A 21,768-nucleotide genomic window follows, 5' to 3' on the forward strand; every position below is an offset into this window, starting at 1 on the left:
TTTAATAACCTTGTGGTGGCCCTGAAAAGGGCTGTTTTTTGTATTAGCTCTGAGAAGAGCTGCTCCGGCTGCCAGGAGGTCCCTTGTTGAGCTGGCCAAGGAACTTCTTCTGTCTTCTACCATCTTCTTCTTGGTCTTCTCCAGGTGGTGGTCGAAGATGAATTGCCTTCACTCTTGTAGTGCAAACTCTTTTACTGGAGCCTGAGAGAGGTGGGGCTGCAGTGCCGCTATGATGGGAGAACTCCATGGTCATCTGCACGGCAGTAGTGATGACTACTGCCGTATACTGCCGTATCAGCACGCCCGTATACTGTGCGCCAGTTCGCATCTGAGTTACTGTACCGTGTTCGGCCGCTGATATTAAATTAGGCATATAAATAAAGTAAAAATATAAATAATATACATAACATAAATATAAACCTGTGTATAAAACTTACAACCACATAATAAAATATTTAAAAAACAATAATAATAATAACACTGATTCATATAATTTATACAGTTTATGTGGAGTTTATAAAATAGTGTAATGATTGTGAGGACATTTATATAGATAAAACTAACACATCTTTTAAAGCCAGATTTTTTTTAACATTTTAGACATTACAGAAATAAAAAATTGGGTTTCTCTAATGTTATCACCATTAATAACAAACATTCTATTTCAGATATTAATAATAATTTACAAATACTGCACATTAAGAAAGTAGATGTAAAAAAAAAAATAAAATAAAAATCTAGATATTTTGGAAAAGTATTTTATATATATATTGCCTATATATATATATAGGCAAGGATTCAATATGATTAACTTACAAACAGAATTTGAGTTGGACAAACTTACAAAATCTGCAGATAGCAGCACTTTTACAGATATTACATAAACATTTTATTTAATAGTACAATACTATAGTATTGGCTGGCCATATAAATGTAGTATATTTTTACTAGTATTTTATTTTCATGTTTTTAACTTTTCATTTTCATTTTTTATATTTTAATGTTTAATAAGTAATTATATCCGAAGTATTTTACAAAAAAATATCTGCAACTGAAAGTACTTTTGTAGGAATCATATGAAAAAATAAAGAGTGTCAATTTATTTTATTTTATTTTCTGTACTTGGGTGGATCACGTTAAATCATACATATTTGAAATATATACATATATATTAGCTAATTACAAAATATAAACTTATTCAGCCACTGCAGAAGTACAGAAATAAAGAACACTTACCTTACTTTTCTCTTTCCATCAAATCACTTTCGAGCCTAAGCCCATCTTCAGTAATATTTTTTTTCTCTTTTCACATTACATTTTTGATAAGTTAACATTTTTAGAACAAATATTTGTTCAGTCAGTAAATTTTTTTTTAAATTTACTTTAGGTTTTAAGTACTAACGTTTTAAAATTAAAAAAAAATTTACTGACTGAACAAATATTTGTTCTAAAAATGTTAACTTATCAAAAATGTAATGTGAAAAGAGAAAAGTAAGGTAAGAGTGTTCTTTATTTCTGTACTTCTGCAGGGGCTGAATAAGTTTACATTTTGTAATAAGCTAGAATTTACATAGAGGAAATATGGACTATAAAGAATTTCATTTAAACAAATTAATAAATATATATATAGTTTAGTGAAATCAATTCTTCCTTTATTGTTGTCCATATCTTCCTCTGTACTAATTACATTAAAAATTAAAAGTAAAACTCAGCAGTCCATCACAGTACAGAATCTAATAATATTTCTTACCTTATTATTACTTCTTCATTTGTACATCAGAAGTGCTTTCGAGGATTTTCCCTCATTGTCAGTAGACCAAGGATTAAAAACTTTAAAATTACTCTGATAGACAAAAATAAATTTTTTTACTGTTTAAGTCTGATACCACTTCTTGAATTGATTTTTTGCATACATTACAGATCTATAAATACAATTTTTCTATCACCCTTAGTTTTAAATAAATTACGCTTTGAAAACATTTAAGGGAAAATATAGTTAAAGTTTGTAAGATTTATAATTTTGCATAGCCATACCTGTGTTAGAATGATTTCACCGATGCTTTTTTTTTTATAAATAGCCTCAGGCAAATCCCGAATTAATGTCTAACAGTAATCGGCTAGCATGTTAGTATTCCATTTCCCTTTATAGCATTTATATAGAAATATAGAATTTTAAACTATACTTGGACAAATCTATGAAAAGGCACCAGTCCTCAGGTTTATGAACTTGTCCTAAGTGCAACATAAGCTCATCAATATTTGTGCAATAAACTTAATTATTTTCATCATTAAAGTCTTGAGAAAGTTCTTTTTGTTGGCTTCAAAAGCCCAAAATTCTTGTATTTTCTTGAAGAAAATTTTGACCTTGCAGTTTTGATCCTAACAGTTCAGCTTGATTTTTTGATAAATTTAAATCCCTAATCAAGTCATTTAATTCACCTTGTGGTATAAGATGTGGCTTATCAGAAGGTAATATAAAATCAAAATCATTGTTGTCTTCTTTAGTACTGCCGATTCTTCACCTTTCAAAACATACATTCACAGGTGGCTCAGGAACTGGAATAATTTTACTGTGAGATTCAGGCATGATTACAGATTGCAATGAAGGATATTTTACAGTATGTTTAGATTTTTTAGAAATTCCAGACACACTTGTTAAACAAAAGTAACAATCGGTTGGTTACATGATTCTTTGGTTCACACCAACCTATAGGTACACGAAATGGGAAAGCCTTCCATGTAACTTTCAGCCATCCTCTAAAATATAGAGAACAATTAGTGTACTGTATGAGAAGCCCACTTCTTATCCTGATCACCAATTTTACTGAAAGTAGAAATGATATGCTTTTTTAATTAAAGGTGTTTTTCTATTTGATTTTACAGTAAACTCACCACACAAATAATAAAAGGCATCCACATCATTTACACAATTTCGAGGCAATACAACACTGCACTGTTAACAACTTAAGACAGCAATAAGACTGAACAAAATTAATTCATTCGTAAATCCAGTGCTTAATACAAACAATACAACTGTGTTTTCGGCTACATGTTTTGACCTACACAGACATGATTAATCTTGTCCATGAAGACTGCTCACTCTTCAGTATTAGATATGATGTCATAATATGTGAATACGATATGATTTAATTATTTGTCTAGTATTGTTTATTTATAGCTTGCAAGTTATGTTAACAAATTTAAACAATAAAAAATGAGCTAACAAAATTGAATATAGGAGCTTAAATGAAAAAATCATTTAATTAAAATTAAAAAAAATTTCAAAAATTGTGGGCGATAATAGAAAGATTCTGAGTTCATATTCATTTTCAGCATCAAAAACAGATTAAAATCATGTATCACATATTAGAAAACAAAAACTATATTTATCAGTGTTATTAAAAATTAAAATTATCACATATTTAGTGTAAAAATGCAGTCAAAAATTAAAATTAACTAAATAAAATAAAAATTAAAATTGTGGCTGTGGCCAATCACTACATACTGTCAGTACAAATTTTAAGGTTTGCCACAGGCATGTATAGGAAACTTTATAAAATTAAAAAAAAAAATTTTAATCAATTTTTTGATTTAAAAAAAAAAAAATTAATTTGATGTTATTAAAAATGTTTAATTTTTAATATTCAATTTTAATTTTTAACAACATATTTTACACTATATATGCGATAATTTTAATTTTGTTATATAATTTTTTAATGTGTAATTTTAAAGTTTATAATTTTTGATCAACTGACGATGAGGGAAAATCCTTGAAAACGCTTTTGATGTACAAATGAAGAATTAATAATAAGGTAAGAAATATTATTACATTCTTTACTGTGGTGGATTGCTGAGTTTTACTTTTAGTCTTTTACATATAAATATATATATATATATATATTTATTTTTTTTTTTGATGTTATAGAGTAGCTACAGTCCTAATTAGTTTTATAATTTGTTTTAAATTTAATATCTTTATTTAGAAATAAGAACAAGAATTACTACTATAAATACTCTGCAGTATAAAATTTACTTAAAAAATTCTACTAATATAATATTCACAAACAATGTTGACTTGTTCTGAAAACAATATCGAGAATAATCAGCTTAATCTTAATTATACAGACCTCAAAAACGACATACAAGTAAAAAAAAAAATTATTTATCACCTGAAGATAAAGGCTTAGAGTCTGCTTTCTAAACGCATTAATTTCAATGATCTCATGTTCCGTAGTATCAGCATACTTTGCAACAAAAAGCTGCATCAATTTGAATAATTCATCCACAGCCTAAAATCAAAATATTAATTAAACAATTTCAACCATATATAATGTATGTTATGCGAATAACATACATTTGAACGCATACATGAACATACACAATCTCAACTCATTTATAAATTTGTCGGGTGGGTTTATGAAATTCATACAGAAAAACAAAATTGGTAACAAGCATTTCTACTGATAGGTTACTTAGAAAACTTCACAGACAAAATACGTAAGTCTACTGAGAAGTTAGTAATGTATTTGACTGGTTAAGTAAAAAACCTAAGAATTTTAATAATACACTTAATAAAAGCATGATTTATGAAATAATAACGGAACAATATGAATAAATGTGTAAAATTGAAATGGTTTTACAAAAATTCTGACAAAATATATTAATTAGTAGATACTTCTTTATCTTTCGAAGGACACTTTTAATCTACCAGAAGGATATAACACCAATGAAATGAATTCCTTTAGCTTACATGGAAATTTTTTTTGTAAAATTTTGATCGATAAATGACTTACTATGACAGTAGTTAAGATATTTTGCTGTCAAAAGTGTCTTGTTCAATGAGATTGTAAATACTCTTACTAGAAAGCTTACTACTGATTTTTCAATATTTTATATGTAAAATAATTCTCAAAACAAATATTCTTTTATAACACATTACCAGAAACATATTTAAATAAAGATTGTTTTTTAATAACAACTCTAATGAAAGAATAATGTCCTGGTCTTGTTGTCATAATTATTCTGCAAAGCAGAATTGCATATTATTTTATCGATATAGAGGATATATTTTTAAAAAAATGAAAAATTAAAATTTTTAAGTCATAACACTATTTTTCTGGGAGGTACAAAATGAAATGTATAATATTATACTGAAAACACAATGTGTAAAAAGAAAAATAGGATTCTTATATTTATAATATTAGAGCAAGAAAATATGATTTTACAATGTAATAAAAAAATACATGTATGCCTAATTTTGCTCCTCTCTGTTAAGTTCCTTATTTTCTTAAAAATAAACAGTAAATCTGACATAAAATAATACAAAAAAAATCCCTTCAGGCATGCCCAAAGGCAAGGAGGTAAATTTCATCAGTGCTAAGTAGGGGATAAAAAAGATTTCCACCTTAAAGTTAAAAAAACTTCAAATTTACTCAATACAACGGTTGCATGTGAAAAAAAGTTTCACATGTTTAGGAAACAACAAGCCCCCATCTTCTTACAATTCCAGTACATTTTGGTCATCCCTTGCTGTAAGGGTTGGTCGTATCAAAAATTATTTCAGACAAAATTTTTAGGTAATGTTTGGAGGACTAACGATCACTTTAAACCAATTCGATACTGTGCCTATTAAGGGAGTTGTAATTTTTTCCACTCTTGGGTCAACGGTTGGTGATATCAAAAAACTTTACTTAGATAAGTTTTAGGCCCTTATCCAAAGAAAATTAGGAACTTTAAACGAATTTGATATTTTACCTAATAAGACAGTTATAGTGATATTGTTTTTTCGAAAAAGCCCTCTTCATTTCCACCCCCGTGGTCCAATTTTGCCAATTAACGAACTCAACCAAGATTTTGGGTCATTATATTTTACGTATCAATTTGAAAGTGACTGGTGCAAAATTACAGCAGTTATTATGTCCACAAGAAAGTGAAATATATATATATATATATATATATATATATATATATATAAACTTTTGAACTGACAGTGGTTTTGAGGTCAGGGGGATGTGAAATGCGAAGATATGATGAAATTTTCCATAAGTCAAATCATGATACCCATTACAATAGGTAGCTTTCTTATGAGATCTACCTAAAAACAATCACTCCTTAGAACTGGTTCTCCGACCTTCAAAATCATCACTAACAGGGATTATACTTCTTACAGTTTCTGTTAAGGAGAAAAGTACAACAGCTACTAGGTATTTTTTCAAAGTAAATTCTGTAGTTTAAAATTAATATAAAATTTAAATTAATACGCATACAGTGTCAAAACTATCACATTTAAATTCTATAAATGTCAAATAAACTATTAAAATTTGACACTACAGAAAACAAAATAAACAATAACAACTGACTTCAGTAATACTTACAGCAGTATACTGGGTCGGATAAGGTGTGATATTCTTAAACGCCCAATTAATATTTTGATGAGTAGCAAGCTGCCTGGTAAATGTTCTGGACTGTTGACAGCATAACCTCAATAAGCCATAATATGCAGGCAGCATCGTACGATTAAACTGAATAACATCCTGATCGTCATGATCGGCGCTAGTCAAAACAAAAAAAATAAATACAGGTAGAAGAACAATAACAAAAATGCCCTCCTAAAATCAAATTTAAAAAAATATAACCTGTTCATTCCATAATAAGAATACGATACATTTTTCACAGAATATGAAAAATTCCAAAATGTCACAGCACATATGATCAGAACCACTAAGAGCCACAATTAACATAACGAGCAGCTTGGTGTGGCGGAGAATAGAGTCAGTAATGGAAGGAGAGGAAAGATTTAAGGAGTTAAATATTTAAGATTTTTTTCAGAGTTATGTAATATTAGGAAAAAATATAATAAAGTTATATTGGTCCATTGAATGCTTCATCCTTTTATCCCTATCAGTCGGTCATCTCAAAGAAAATATTATCATCAAAACATAGCCTGACCAACTCATCCATTCTCTCTGTTTATTTTCTCCCACGCCTTAAATAGATACTAACAGTCGATCATCCTTTCTATTGTATTTAGAGAGAATAAATTTGCTTGCCGGCATAGTTTTGTTTCCTGAGTTAAGGCCAACGTCTTTGTCTTTGATCTTTGACTTGGACGGTTTACGAAAACATATCAAAATGAATAAACAATAAAGATTTTGTTTTTCACTGAATATTTGGAATTTCTAATATAACCATTTTTTTTTTGTATTTATTTTGCAGATGACTACTTTGAAAAAATCTAACTTTGCCTTTGGAATTAACTGAATCGAGAAAATCGTACCGCAATAACACAGATATAGATATTGATCTTTCAAATGCTGACCAAACAGCATCTTGGAGGTACTTGCTGTTGACAACTCTGAATTTTCTCTCTTCTCTTCTTTCACAAAACCCCAGAGTGCACTGTCAGGTGCGGTGAGGTCCGGGCTTCTTACTGGACAAGGCAATGGAGTTAGTAACTCTTCTGACCCATGTCCGATCCAGTGATTTGAAAAACTTACATGTTTCTGCAGGCATTTAAAGCAAAATGCACCGAAGCACTATCTTGCTGCAACATAATGATGTCAGCGGTCCATTTTGCCATTAATTCTGAAAGTAACCGCTTGTCGATCATTCTCAGATAACTATGCCGCTGAAAAAATAAAGATGAAGGAGATGTTCAGCTGTCGTCCTAGCCCAAAATCATAACATGAGGCAGACGGTTCAATTTCCACAAAAATATAAGGATGGTCTTTCAGTCAGAAAAAAAAACATTTCAGTTAGGAGAGATTTGATAAATCATACGCTTGTCTGATAACATGACGTTCTTTTTAAAATTTGCTCTCGGAAAGCGTTCAAGCAATAACTGACATGCATATTACCCGATGATCAAGGTCTTTCAGTCGAATCAATGTTCAAGTCCTTCTGCATATAGTCTCGCTATGTCACTCTCTATTACCAATTTCATCGGTAATCGTTGAATCGATGTCTCCACAGCAGCACACATCACAGCTTGAGTGCTAGCCGTTCCATTGTGTGGCGCATCGAAAACACTTCCCGTTACAAAAGGCTACTTCTCTCCTCCATGTCAGTAATGTATACTGAAATGATGATGATTTTCCAAAATGCACAAAGAAGTCATTCATAATGTTCTCCAATGTTTTACCAGTGTATGCACATTCATGAACCCACATGCACGCTAACAAATGCTTGACAGTATACGCACTCATATCCACCATCGTTTCACACTTGACTACAACTATGATCATTCAACCACAAATGAACACACTAGGCAGTCTCAACCAAGGCTTATCGTCCCCACCTTTTCCAGCAGCAGTGAGCAATGATAATGGTGAGAACTGGCAGCATTAGAATCCAATTAAGCTGGATTTATTACATTGTAAAGAGACTTCCCGACCACATAGTACTATTCTCTAAACCAAACCTCTCTACTTCTTTCAATGTAAACTTTTTATTTCTATCGGCTATCTTGCCTTTAATAAAAGGTTTCTGAAAGTTGATGCACAATCAATAATATCTCACAAATGAAACAAATATGAGATAAAAGTACATTTTATTTGCAACAAACTTACATTTATTTTTCTATATAGTAAATGTTTACAGTTACACATTTCTCCTGACAGTGAATTAGTTTTCTGTTTGTCAATGAAGAATGCCGGTAGTCTTTTCTCGATCTTCACTGCATCCTTCAATTTATTATTTATGGTGAAGTGTATTATCTTAAAATCCTTCTTTAATTGCAGAAAAAATGAAAATCACAGAGCTTCAAATCCAGTGAGTAAGGAGAGTTTGGACTAAGTTCAAATTTCAAATTCACAAGAGCCTCTGTAGTTGCATATGACGTGTATGGCCTAGCGTTATCAAAAATGGTCGACTGCTACACGGTTCAGCTTTGACATTCGTTTTACCAGCTTCTGATGCACAAGGTTTATTTCCCACCTAATCAAAGGTACTTCAATCAACAGTTACATGACCATAAACAACCTACAGACAATGATGAGTGTCACAAGCAGTCACGTTTACTGCTGTTAAAAATTCAATCGCTATATTTTTTAATCGCATTGACCTAGAAGGCATAACCAAATCGACTCAACTCCATAACTATGGCGACTAACAGAAAATGAGAAAGTATAAATAGGTTGATGAGTTTTGGATTTGTAGTAGAGGGGAATGAAACAACAAGATTGCAGTACCTGTCGGTTTTGTGCAACATTTTGTTCCCTTGTTAAGTTCCTCTGTGCTTACATTTCAGCCACCCCTGCTAATTTATGAAGATAGATTTTGGAATAAAGATATACACAAAAAAGAACAAACCACTGCTAATTGTCATAAACCAGTCAGTCAGTAGTTTAAAAAGTTACTGTATCAAAAGACTGATATGATGACGAATAAGAACAAAGATAACCTTATGGCCATGTGCTCTATTACTCTTTTTATAGAGATTTTCAAGCTCTTTTTCCTATCCTTTGTTGCTCTACAAATGTATTATCTTTTATCTTACATTAAATTTTAAATTATATTTTATACTGGTAATTGTCAACAGCAGCGGGCAATCTTGTATTATTATTTTTTAAATTCAATATTGGTAAGAGATTCATTAGTTTTTTGTGGTACAAAAATTTCCATCTTGCTCTATGGTAAAATTAAGACGGTTTTGATAAAAAAAAACCTACTTCTTAGCAATTGGAAAGAATTAAAACTTCTCCATTAATGATATTAACAGAGGTTTATTTTAATATGGAAGAACTTTTTTTTAACCTCCAGGTCCACCATTAGGTATTGCTTCAGAGGATGAGATGAATGATTTGTAACGTGTGTGAAAATGTCATGCTTGGCCGGGATGGCATTTTCACACATACTACAAATCATTCATCTCATTCTCTGAAGCAATACTTAAGAGCAGACATGAAGGTTAAACAAAACAAAAAAAAAATATATGGAAGAACTTGGCCCATTATAATACACCTAATTCTTACACAAACTTAAAGGGATAAATATTCTGGTCAGCTATGGGAATTTTCATACAGCGTAAAATTTCATTTCCATATTACCACGTACAAGCTTCAAGCTTATGCGGCGAATTAATTCATCAAAATGAAAAATAATTAGTACGCTTGAAAATATATTTATTTCTAGAGTCAATATTATTAAAGTTCATTGTCCTTGTAAAGGTGGTTGCTTTTATACGAATTTGAATGCACGGCTGTGGATACCGGTGTTCTTTGGTGGTTGGGTTTCAATTAACCACACATCTCAGGAATGGTCGACCTGAGTCTGTTCCTAACTACACGTTTACTTGTACATTTTCATTTGCACTGCACTACATCTGCAGCCTCATCAGGCCTGGCAAACCGGTAGCAGTAATTGTATTTGCCTATACACACATGTGCGCGCGCGCGCGCACGCACGCACACACACACACATCCAGACCCAGCAGTAGCTGGAAAACTGGTTGGAGAAATGTATATATTGTTTAAGTTCATTGATTCCACCTAACAAATTACAAAATAATTTTACACATGTAACTGGATAACTGGAGATATTTATCATCACACAGATAAAAAAAAGTTTTGTTTTCTTTAAAGCTAATAAGGCTTTAAAGCCTTAGAAATTGCCACATTATTTTAAACCATAGGGTGCAATTTACTAGGAGCTACCTCTTATTGAATATGTGTTTAATACTGAAGAAATAATATACATATTGAGTACCCAGTGGGAGAAGAATGATAGAGTATTACCCAAATGTGGCCCTTGCAGATGTTTTGTTCCATAAAATCAAAAGTTAGCACCAACATTTAGTTAAAATGCTATTATATCATGATATTTTATCATTTTTAACAAAATGATAAAATACATAAAAGTACTCAACACAAAATATTTTGGCAATATAATTTAATTTTCTTTAATTTTATGTGCGTATAAATTACAATACACAATTTTACACAACGATGTTTTGTTGAAATGAATTATAATTATCAACAAAAATATTTAAAGTTTTTTTCTACTTTATTTACATGACAATTTTTTATACATTCATCTGTAATTTGAATTACTTGCTGACAAACTTTCTTCACATTATCTCCTATTAAAATACTTATTTTTCTCATCAGTCTCACTGTCTCATTAGAAATCTCATTGCCTCCTGAAACCAGAATGTTGCACTCATAAAATAATCTTTGATCCACACCCATATCATTGCCATAAGTTCATACAGTCAGGATGATATAGGAAAAGCCAAGGAATATGTTCCAACTAAAAAAAAGACTATATAAATTTTCAACTAATAATATTCTTTCTTCTCTTTCACAAAATTGGTACAACACAATATAGTACATGGCACATATAGATTATGTAGAGTTTTATTTTTCTCGTAACCACCTTAATATAAAAGTTTGAATTCAGAATTCATGATAACAAGCATTGCTTATCATGACCACTCAATAAGATGAAAAATTTTAACAACCAGAATTTTTTGCACATCTTGTAGTAAATGTAATAAATTTATGTTGATTGTAATCACCGCTTGTGACTTGATTTGTAAAGCGATTCAGCTCTTCGGATAAACCAATTTGTCCATGGAGATACCCGCGTGCATAACAATTCTCTTTGATTCTTTCCTGATTTCTAGTTTTAAGTTAATATTTAGAAATGTTGCTTCAACATTTGTTAGTAGGTGATACATCTAGTAATTTTATCTGTATAAACAATGTTTCTATCGACTTTCTATGATTTAATGTTCTTTAAATATCATTAACACAAGAGTAAATATTGTGGATACTTTGGTTTTCAATCAATACGTAAAATTACGTTCGAAAGTTACTCGAACCCTAACTTTTTATAATTAATCTTAGACTTTTTTTATGGCCTTGAAGTTGAAATTCTTCTTTGTTTTTTCTATAAATCTGTTTAAAGGTAGCTGATTTTTTAATACACAGTAGTTTGTTATATTTGCCGTTATGCATCGATCAAAGTTTTTCACGTCAGGCTTCTCAGAATGTTTACCCAACTTTTGCCAGATACAATGAACTTAGTTTCACTACATTCTATCTTCTCTGATAATTTTCTCTCTGCTGTTCTAAAACCAACTTTTTTGTTTGAGTCACTTTCAATAACTTTTTCAAAATTGGTTTTCTGTCGCCGTTAAAAAGTCTGAAGTTATAAAACAATAGTACATTTTAAACAATATTTTTTCTTGTGAAATGGATTACCGCATTCTAAATTTGAATATTATACTGAGAAGAGCTGTAGCACAATTACTACTAAAACTGTTTTTATTTACAATCGTTGATTTTGATATGTGTAGGATCATATACATTTAGATCAAGATCATATGAATTAATAATTTGTTTAGCAAGGGATTAATGTATATTTAAAAGCAGATTAAAGCCAAAATAAAAGAAATGAATAATATCTTCTTATAACAACATTCTCTTGATGTAGTTGCTACGATAGCCCTTCCACAATATAGATTATTTCTAAAAATAATAAACTTGTTGAAACATAAGCTACTAACTACATTATAGTAACATTTTGAACTTAAGATAATAATCTATCACCTATCACAATACATTGCACAAAGACAGTAATTTAATATTCTGAAAAATTAACCCTTAAAATGAACATAATGGAAAATTTGGTACTAGTTTTCCTTTTTTAAAAATTGTAATGCTAATGCTATTTCTTTATGATTACTGGATATAAAAGTATATTCTAAAAACTATATACAGATAAATATAGATTTAATTGAAAGGAAAGTATTAATACAGAGCTTTTTTCTGTATTAAAAAATAGTGCTTGTTCGGTTCATTAATTTTTGTAAAGTAATTATCATGAAGTTGTATTTTCTTGAAAATAACACTGTATAAAATATAAGAAAAAGGCCTGTGATTATTTGTGTTAATAGTTTAAATCATCTTTTGATTAAAACCACCTCAAATTTACTTGATGTGGAAATGATGCGATTAGAGAAATTTGGATTTTACTGCTGGAGTGTGGAGTTTGTTTGTCAAGAATTGTTTAAGAATTTTTTAGTTTGTGAAGGTTTGTTTTTTCAGATAGCTACAATGACGTTTACTTACCAAAACAGAATCTTAATATAATGTAATCATTTTCTGAATTAAATTCAAACTAATATTTTTGGCAATGTAATTACACTGTAGAATAACACTTAACAATAATTTTATTATAATAAACTACTAGAAACATTTAAAAAATTATTTATATTTACTTTTTTAATACTTGCAAAAAGCAGAACTCGAAGATTAACAGATACAGAGATAGTCGATTTGCATTACCACATATTCAGTACAAGGAATCCTTTGTAGGCTCTGAACAAGATAGCTTAACAGAATTCTGCCATAATTGTTGTTGTAAATTAGTATACTGTGAAGCCTGATACTTTTCAGTAAATTGAAAACAGTTTACTGCCTGCCACAACATTAATATCACAATTTAACTAAGCATACTAAGATTCATCTCAGGTTTAGTTTAAAACTAATTAGCCCGACTAAATATAACATTCAAAAACTACATAAGGATATTTTCTTTATCAACCAAATATTAATTGTTCCAACTATCTTATTTTTAGTACTAATATAGTATGGTGCTTAAACAATTTCTATATTGCATATGTGTGTGTGTGTGTGTGTGTGAGTATAAGCACATTCACATGCATGCAAGCACACACACACACACATGAACATAATTATGTACGTCACATATACAAGGGACATTCAATAATTAAAGAGAAAAACTGATGTAAAAATGAAAGTTTGTAGGGGGTTTTGTACTTTCATGACTTTAGGCTGGCATTACTGGGATGAGCTGAAAACAGCAGACGGATAAAAATTGTTTTGTTTATAACCGCAATATTGCATTTAATGATTGTGTCCACTTAATTTTTCCACATTAGTTGAAAAACGTTTGGTGATCCATTTTTTGCTTTCTGAAGGTGAAAAACCAGCTAAAATTTATTCTCAAATGATTTTACAGTACGGTGAAAGTTGTATGAACCGTGGAAATTTTTATAAGCGGGTAGAACAGTTCAAAAACAGTCGAACCTCAGTGACTGAAGAGCAACGTCCTGGCCGGCCAGTTGAAGTGTCACTTAAACCAGCATTGATGACATTATTTGGAAAGACCGACTTATTACAGTTGAACATATAGCAAAAACAGTTGCAGTAAGTGTTGGCACTATTCATAACGTTATCGGTAATAAGCTCAAGTACAGAAAAACAAGTGCAAGGTGGGTCCCGAAAGAGTTAATGCAATAACACAAGGAAACAAGACTTGAAGTGTGTATAGGCTTGAAAGGGAAGGTGACCCTTTTCTAAACAAGATTTTAATGTGTGATGAAACTTGGGTTCACCGATTTGAACCGCAGTCCAAAAGACAAAGCACGGAATGAAAGCACATCAGCTCATCTGTCCGAAAGTAATTCAAAATGCAAACATCAGCGGGAAAAGTCATGTTGACCGTCTTTTGGAATGTCCAAGGTGTCATCTTCTGCGATTATTTGGAAAATCAGCATACAATAAACAGTGTCTACTACTCAGACAATCTGATGAAAAGAGTAAAGCCAGCAATGAGAGAAAAACTTCGCGATCTCAAAGAAAAGGCTGATATCACTGTACAACAATGCTTACCCTCACACTGCTCAGCTGTCCCAATAAACTACTGGAAAAATGGATTGAGAGATACCTACCACATCCTCCCTACAGTCCAGATTTGGCTCACTCGGATTTTCATTTGTTTGGTCTACTCAAGGAGGCATATGCGGAAAAAAGTTCAGAAACAATGAGGAGGTCAAAGAATCTGCGGGAAAGTGACTCAAACAACAAGACAAAGACTCCTTTACATCAGGTATAAAAAAACTAATTCATCATTGGGACAAGTGTATTAATATTGGTAGGGATTATGTTGAGAAGTAGTAAAAGTCTCATTTTGTAAAAATACACAGTTTCTTTTCAATCTGTCTCTTTTAATTATTGAATGTCCCTCGTAAATATAATATTATTAACTGATGTAATATAAGTAAGTTGAGGAGAGTTTTAAATTTTTTGTTTTTTTTTTTTTTGTTTTACTATATAATACTACTACTGCTAGGTATTACTACTACTGCTGACAGTTTTGAAGAAAACTGTTGGCTAATCAAGAACTTTATTTTCAAAAAATCTATTTTCTTCAAATTATCGTTAGGTACTTACAGTATGTAATTAAATGCGATATTTTTGATGATATGTGCATTCTGCAAAATAAGTTGTACATTTTCAGGACAGTCAGTACAAACATTGTACCAAAATACCAACAGAGCCTGCTTATTGTGATGTACTGATATGCCTGGTTCAGATAACTTAGGATGAAACAACTGCCACAAATCCAACAAATACTGGCCAAACTGTAAAAGAAAAACCGCATTTATTACCAGCAAAACAGCAAGAGATTAAGTAATAATATTCAAAACTAATCAGAATCTTTAAGAACAATCCGGCAAGATTTATGAATAAGTTTCATTACTGCAAAATATCTGAGAACAATATACGAAATAAGTTTAGAAAAATAAATCTAAGTAAAATGAATATCTATAACGTATACTTTAAAGACTATTTATCGCTTGTACTTTCTGTTATTTTACATAGCTATTTAAGCGATTATAATGTGTACTTTAAGTTAGTATGGTATTTGTTACGGTTCAGATATAAATTACAATATCATTATCAGATGTCAATTTAATTAAAACAGGATTCAGCTTTTTCCTCCCTTATTCGATCAAAAATAAGTGAAAAATTATAGCTCTGAACTGTAAAGATGACTTTCTGTTATCCTGCAGACAACTTTTTCCTTTTTTTTTTTTTTTTTTTTTTTTTGTTAGTTAAGCCTCATTACAATTAAATAAACAATAAAACATATTCTTGTGTATCTTTATCTTATTAATTATTAAGGGTGAAATAATTATTTAAAAATTAATTTTGCATTTGTATCGTTATAAAGATAACCGATGAAGAAAAGGAATTAAATAAATATACTTCCCACTATTACTGATACAATAAATTTCCTACTGATTTCATTAAAGCCGATTAGAAACTAGAACTGAATTGGCAATATGGTTTTCAGTTTGACATGTCAAACATTTTATCTGTTTTTATTTTCTCAGCTACTTTTCAAGACAAAAAGTATCAGTAACAAGCTCAAGTACAGCAAAACAAGTGCAAGGTGGGTCCCGTTAAGGAACCTAAATAAATAAATACAAGGTGGACCTAAATAAATAATTGCACCTAAATAAGTGCAAGATGGATCCAAAAAAACATAAAAAAAGCAACTTAAAAAATTTACCTTTGAAAAAATTAAACTCACACCTGCACGTTGTTATAGCTACAATATCGACTGAAAAAACTGTTACTTTTGGAAAAAATTGGAACATGGTTTCAGGATACAAAAATGAGTTGTCAGAACATCATTTGGTACAGTAAATATAATTGATGCAGAGCAATAAAAAAATTGTATTATTCCTAAATTTCTTAAGCGTTTCAAAAGGTTCTGGCAATATTTCTGTAGGCGACAGAAGATGCTAAATGTGCAATGATTACCTCATGTAATTTTTATTTCAACCTTGACAAAAATAAATGTAAATTTTTTTTTTTGTGAAAAATATAAATACTGATATCTCATAAATGACAAAATGAGTTGAGTTTTTATTGTCTTCGTAGCGTTAAAGAATCTTATGTTCTTTATGACTAATTAGCGAGCTATGATTCTGAACATTCAATTTAGTTATTTTCACAAATAGCACAGTACAAATTCAAACTAAACAAATACGGTCTACTAAAACACAAAATAAAAAGTGTACAATAATTATCTTTTAACTTAAAGTAATATTACATAAAAAAAATTAAAGCTTGGAAGTGGAAGTGTGATTAGATACCTCATTAAAATACTGTGTTGAGGCATCAACAAAAAAAATGCCGACTGTATAAAGTGGCTTCACCAGTTTCATAAAAAAATGAAAGATCATAGTATTAATAAAAGAAGGTTGTGATGCTTCATACTTTTCTGAATGACTTTTATATTGTAGAAATATGAAGAAGTTACAAGGTTGGGTGGCTCTTCCACATGGTGCTGTAGGATAGATGGAAGGAGAAAACCTGAAACTGAACTAAACGGGAGCCCTCTGAACTAACACTCCTTTTTGAAGAAATCTTCAAAAAGCACAAATTCTATGGATGGGAATGAATAAAAAGTGAAACAAAGTATCCCGAGGAGTAAAATCTCTTGACTTAAAAGTCGCAAACAAGTATTTTAGATTCAGGGAGCCTACACTTTCTGCTTTGGTTTTGTTGGAGAGACCTGGAAAACTTAAATTCAAAAACAAGTATAATATTGAAACACTAAATATCAACTCGCTCCATAAAACAGGAAAACATCAAGAATTAACACAAGCGCTCAATCACCACACGTGCAAATTCTAGCTCTACAAATGCGCTACACTGATGAAAACACCTATGAAACAGACAACTACAAGGTTTATAAAGGAAAACCAGCAGAATACATTTTTGGAAAGAGCCCCTTAAACTTTAATTCTACATCTAACAGACTTTCAACCTTAACAATTAAATACAAGAACGTAACATATTCCCTAATTAATGCTCACACATCAACAAACTTAAATACAAAAAATACGGTAAAGATCAAAGTTTCTGGGAAGAACTAGAAGAGATGACCTGTAAAATCCCACAAAAAAACATTATTATTTTCCTAGGGGATTTTAATGCACAACCACGCAAAGAAAAGAAATAGAAGAACATCAATGAGGAATTCCCACTTCACAAGAGAAGAACAATGGAGTTAGACTGATGGAACTTTGCCAAATTTTTAACCTCAAAATTATGACTACACACTCTAAAAAGACCAAAACATGGAAATCTCCAAATCATATCCTTGGTCATTGGAGTTTCAACTGACCACACTGCCATCTCCAGAAGAGAGTTTAAAACAGTTCAGAACCTAAAAGTTCAGAGGGGAGCCAAAATAAACTCTGATCATTATCTTATAAAGGCCAAAATTAGATTAATCTTAAGCAAAGATAAAGAAGAAGTCTACTTAAAGTAAAGCATTTTGAAACCAAGAATATTAAGGCTAGTATAAAAACTTGTACAATTCCAAACTACAAGGCTCCTTGTGGGAAGAAATGAAGATTGGAGCAATCAAAGCAGCAATGGAATCTCTCCTGCTAAAATCAGAAATAGGAATATTTGATGCGTGCCAAGTGTAATGAAGCATTAGAAAACTTAGTCTCTAATAAAAATTCAAATAAAATTTGACAGAAATCAACCTAAAGAAATTCAGACAAGAGGAAAGTATTTTCCAGCATTATCAGATACAGAGACAATATGAAAGACAATCTCTTGGCAAACACAAGAGTATTTTATTAAAAACAACTCTAGGGATTACAACCAAACTTTCAGAAGGCATGTAAAAGATATAAATCTTCAAGTTTAAATTTCCGACACAAATCAAGAAAATTAGGTAAGAACGACCAGGAAAACTGCACAATTTTGACATAATACTTTGAAGATCTTAACTGTGAAACCCCCCCCCAAAAAAAAAAAACAGAATTAAAAATTCCAGCAGAAACATATCCTCCACCTACAGAAGTCTGACAGGTCATTAAAATTCTCAAAAATAACAAATCTTCATGAGAAGACAGCATTATTGCTAAACTTCTAAAAGTTGGTGAGGAAATAACCATGCAATAATGAAGGAAATTTGGAAAACAGAAAGGATCCCAAAAAACTGGAAGATGGTCCTAGTACACCCCCTTCACAAAAAAGGGGTGTGATCGAGTGTGACAGATCTATAACTACACAGGAATTTCTTTACTATCATTTCCATGTAAACTCTTGTCCAAAATATTACTCTAAACAAGACAGAACTAATTCTTGATGTTCAAATAGGGGAATATCAAGGAGAATTTAGAAAAGGAAGTTGTTAAGACCAAGTAATTAACCTTAGAAATGTAATCAGAACATGAAATGCCCAACCACATGTAACATTAACTGACTTCACAAAAATATATGACTATAGTCAAAGCATGCTTAATCAAAACCAAGGAAGAATTTGGAATTGACAAGATAAATCCTAAAACAAACACTTACGGACACAAAATCCGGAGTGAAACTTTCAGGTAAACTCTCCCAACCGTTTGAAATCAATACAAACCTGAAACAAGGGGATGGATTTGACCCGATTCTCTTCAACGTAATACTAGAAAAGATAATGAGAACAACATTGGGAAAATACAGACAAAACAAAATCAAAGAAATTTCTTTTGGTGGCTCAGTTAAAGGACTAACAACAGCTAACATTAGCTTTTGCAGATGATATTGCTCTTCTATCCATAAACATAAAAGATGCGATAAAAACAAAGAATTCCTAGCAAAACTTGCAGCTAATTTGGTCTACACATATCAAAAGAGAAAACTAAATACATGTCCAACCGATATAAAAAAAAAGTAACATAGAAATAGGAAATACAAAAGGAGTAAACTATTTTAAATATGTAGGAAAAATAATAATGGACATTAAATTATAGAAGGAAGCAATTAAATTCTGAAAAGATAAATTAAAGAGGGCACAAATCTTAACTCAGAAACTGTATAACAAAAAATACATTTCTAGAAATGCAAAACTGAGACACTACAATACAGTGACAAGAACAGTAGTACAATACAGAGCAAAAACTCTACCTCAAAAACAAGGTACTAGTAAAGAAAGAAAGCGTGATCTTAAGGAAGATTCTAGGGGGATAAAAGAAATGTGTTGTTCTTCAGACACTTGATAAGAATGGATGACAATAGACCTGTCACCAACAAAAATCTTTAAAATTATGCACCAAAGAGAATATCCGATTATAAAATATAACGGGATAAATATATTATAATTTATAAAATGTTCCAAGAATCTAGCTTTAAAGAATCTAGTGGTCTTTCCTATATAAATATGGTCATTAAATTTTATAAATACCACTCAAATTATATAAATCAGATAAATCATTATGTTCATTACCTATGTGGTTATTTGTCTGGTACGAGGGTTTAAATTTTACTATCGTAAACCTTTGCAATATCTTCAACTATTTTATCAGTATATACACATTTTAAATATACATTATCAACTTTTTGTGTTGTTTAACATTATTAAATGTCTATTATTTTTAATTTTTTACATTTGTTGATTATATATATATATATATATCTACTAAAGAATTATCATAACCTTTATATTTAGCAATTTTTTTACAATACCTATTTCTTTGTTTAATTTACTTTTATTTTCATTACACTTTGTATAATTAGTTGCTCTACTTACCATGTTTGTGCAATTACTAATTTTGTGTGACCATGGGTGATTTGAAGATCTATGTATAGCGATTTTATTAGAAGTGGGTTTCCTATATACTGAAGTTATACATTGATTAGTTTCATTATTAATTTCAATATTAAAATCTAAATTATGATTTTTTTATTAGTTTATTTAATATATGTTTTTTAGTTTTTTCCTTGGGGATACTAGGATACACGTTACAAATATCATAGCTAATCATCCTATTTTAATCACTAATTTTTCTTTTAATTTATTTCCTAATTTGTATGCATTTTTTTATATCTGTAACCTAAATCTATTATGTTTCTAAGTATTTATCAATTATTTTAGAGACAACGTAAGAAGTAGTGGTTTTGAAGTTAATTAAAGGCCACATTGATATACCCGGTTTGTATATTTTTGGTAGTCCAGTTAATACAGGTGCAACCCACTAAGTTGGTCTAATGGTGAACGCCAAATCAGCTGATTTTCGAAGTCGACAATTCTGAAGTTCAAATCCTAGTACAGGTAGTTACTTTTATAAAATGTATCTAAATGTGTTATAAATTAAATATAATAAACTATTTGATTTGGAAGTCAGGAGTTCCAGCGATCAAGTCCTAGTAAAATCAGTTACTTTTATGTGGATTTGAATACTAGATCGTGAATACTGGTGTTTTTTGTGGTTTGGTTTCAGTTAACCACACATCTCAGGATTGGTCAACCTGAGACTGTACAAGACTTCACTTCATTTACATTCATACATATCATCCTCTGAAGTAATCCTAACGGTGGTTACAAAGGCTAATGTTGCTGTATTTTATTAATAAACGAAATATAAAAATTTGTTGGAATAATATATAACGGATGATGATTTCAAGGGAATAAAGGACCCTAATAAAAAATTTCTAAGAATTACTGAAAGTTTAATAATAAAATACAGCAACATTTTCAATTATAAAAATAATTTAACATATCAAACTAGGTCGTACCCTTATAAATCAAATGCAGCTATGCTACCTTTTTATTTTTCTGTTTAACCTCTGCAACCACTGTTAGGATTACATCAGAGGATGATATGTATGAGTGTAAATGAAGTGTAGTCTTCTACAGTCTCAGGTCGACCATTTCTGAGATGTGTGGTTAACTGAAACCAAACCATAAAAGAACACCAGTATCCACGATCTAGTATTCAAATTCACATAAAAGTAACTGATTTTACTAGGACTTGATCGCTGGAACTCCTGACTTCCAAATCAAATAGTTTATTATATTTAATTTTTAACACATTTAGATACATTTTCGCTAATTTAAATATTATATAATTAGTAAATTATCTCAAATTGTTAATTTTAAAATGATGTACATGTACAATATTAATGTTTAAACAGTTATAATTAATGTATTTATATTTAG

At 30.4% G+C, this 21,768-nt stretch overlaps 1 protein-coding gene across 2 annotated transcripts in view; it reads right to left on the bottom strand.

Moving 5' to 3' along the window:
* puf (ubiquitinyl hydrolase 1 puf) overlaps nt 1-21,768 on the bottom strand; it is a 405,361-nt gene that overhangs the window by 52,868 nt on the left and 330,725 nt on the right. For both annotated transcript variants that reach the window (XM_075367624.1, XM_075367623.1), the window contains exons 44-46: nt 15,201-15,391; nt 6,375-6,552; nt 4,170-4,289 (exon numbers count right to left, since the gene is read on the bottom strand). In XM_075367624.1, the coding sequence (XP_075223739.1) occupies nt 4,170-4,289; nt 6,375-6,552; nt 15,201-15,391 (489 nt within the window). The remainder of the gene's footprint in view (nt 1-4,169; nt 4,290-6,374; nt 6,553-15,200; nt 15,392-21,768) is intronic.

The sequence above is a fragment of the Lycorma delicatula genome, chromosome 5 (assembly GCF_047948215.1).
Source record: "Lycorma delicatula isolate Av1 chromosome 5, ASM4794821v1, whole genome shotgun sequence".
NCBI lineage: Eukaryota > Metazoa > Arthropoda > Insecta > Hemiptera > Fulgoridae > Lycorma > Lycorma delicatula.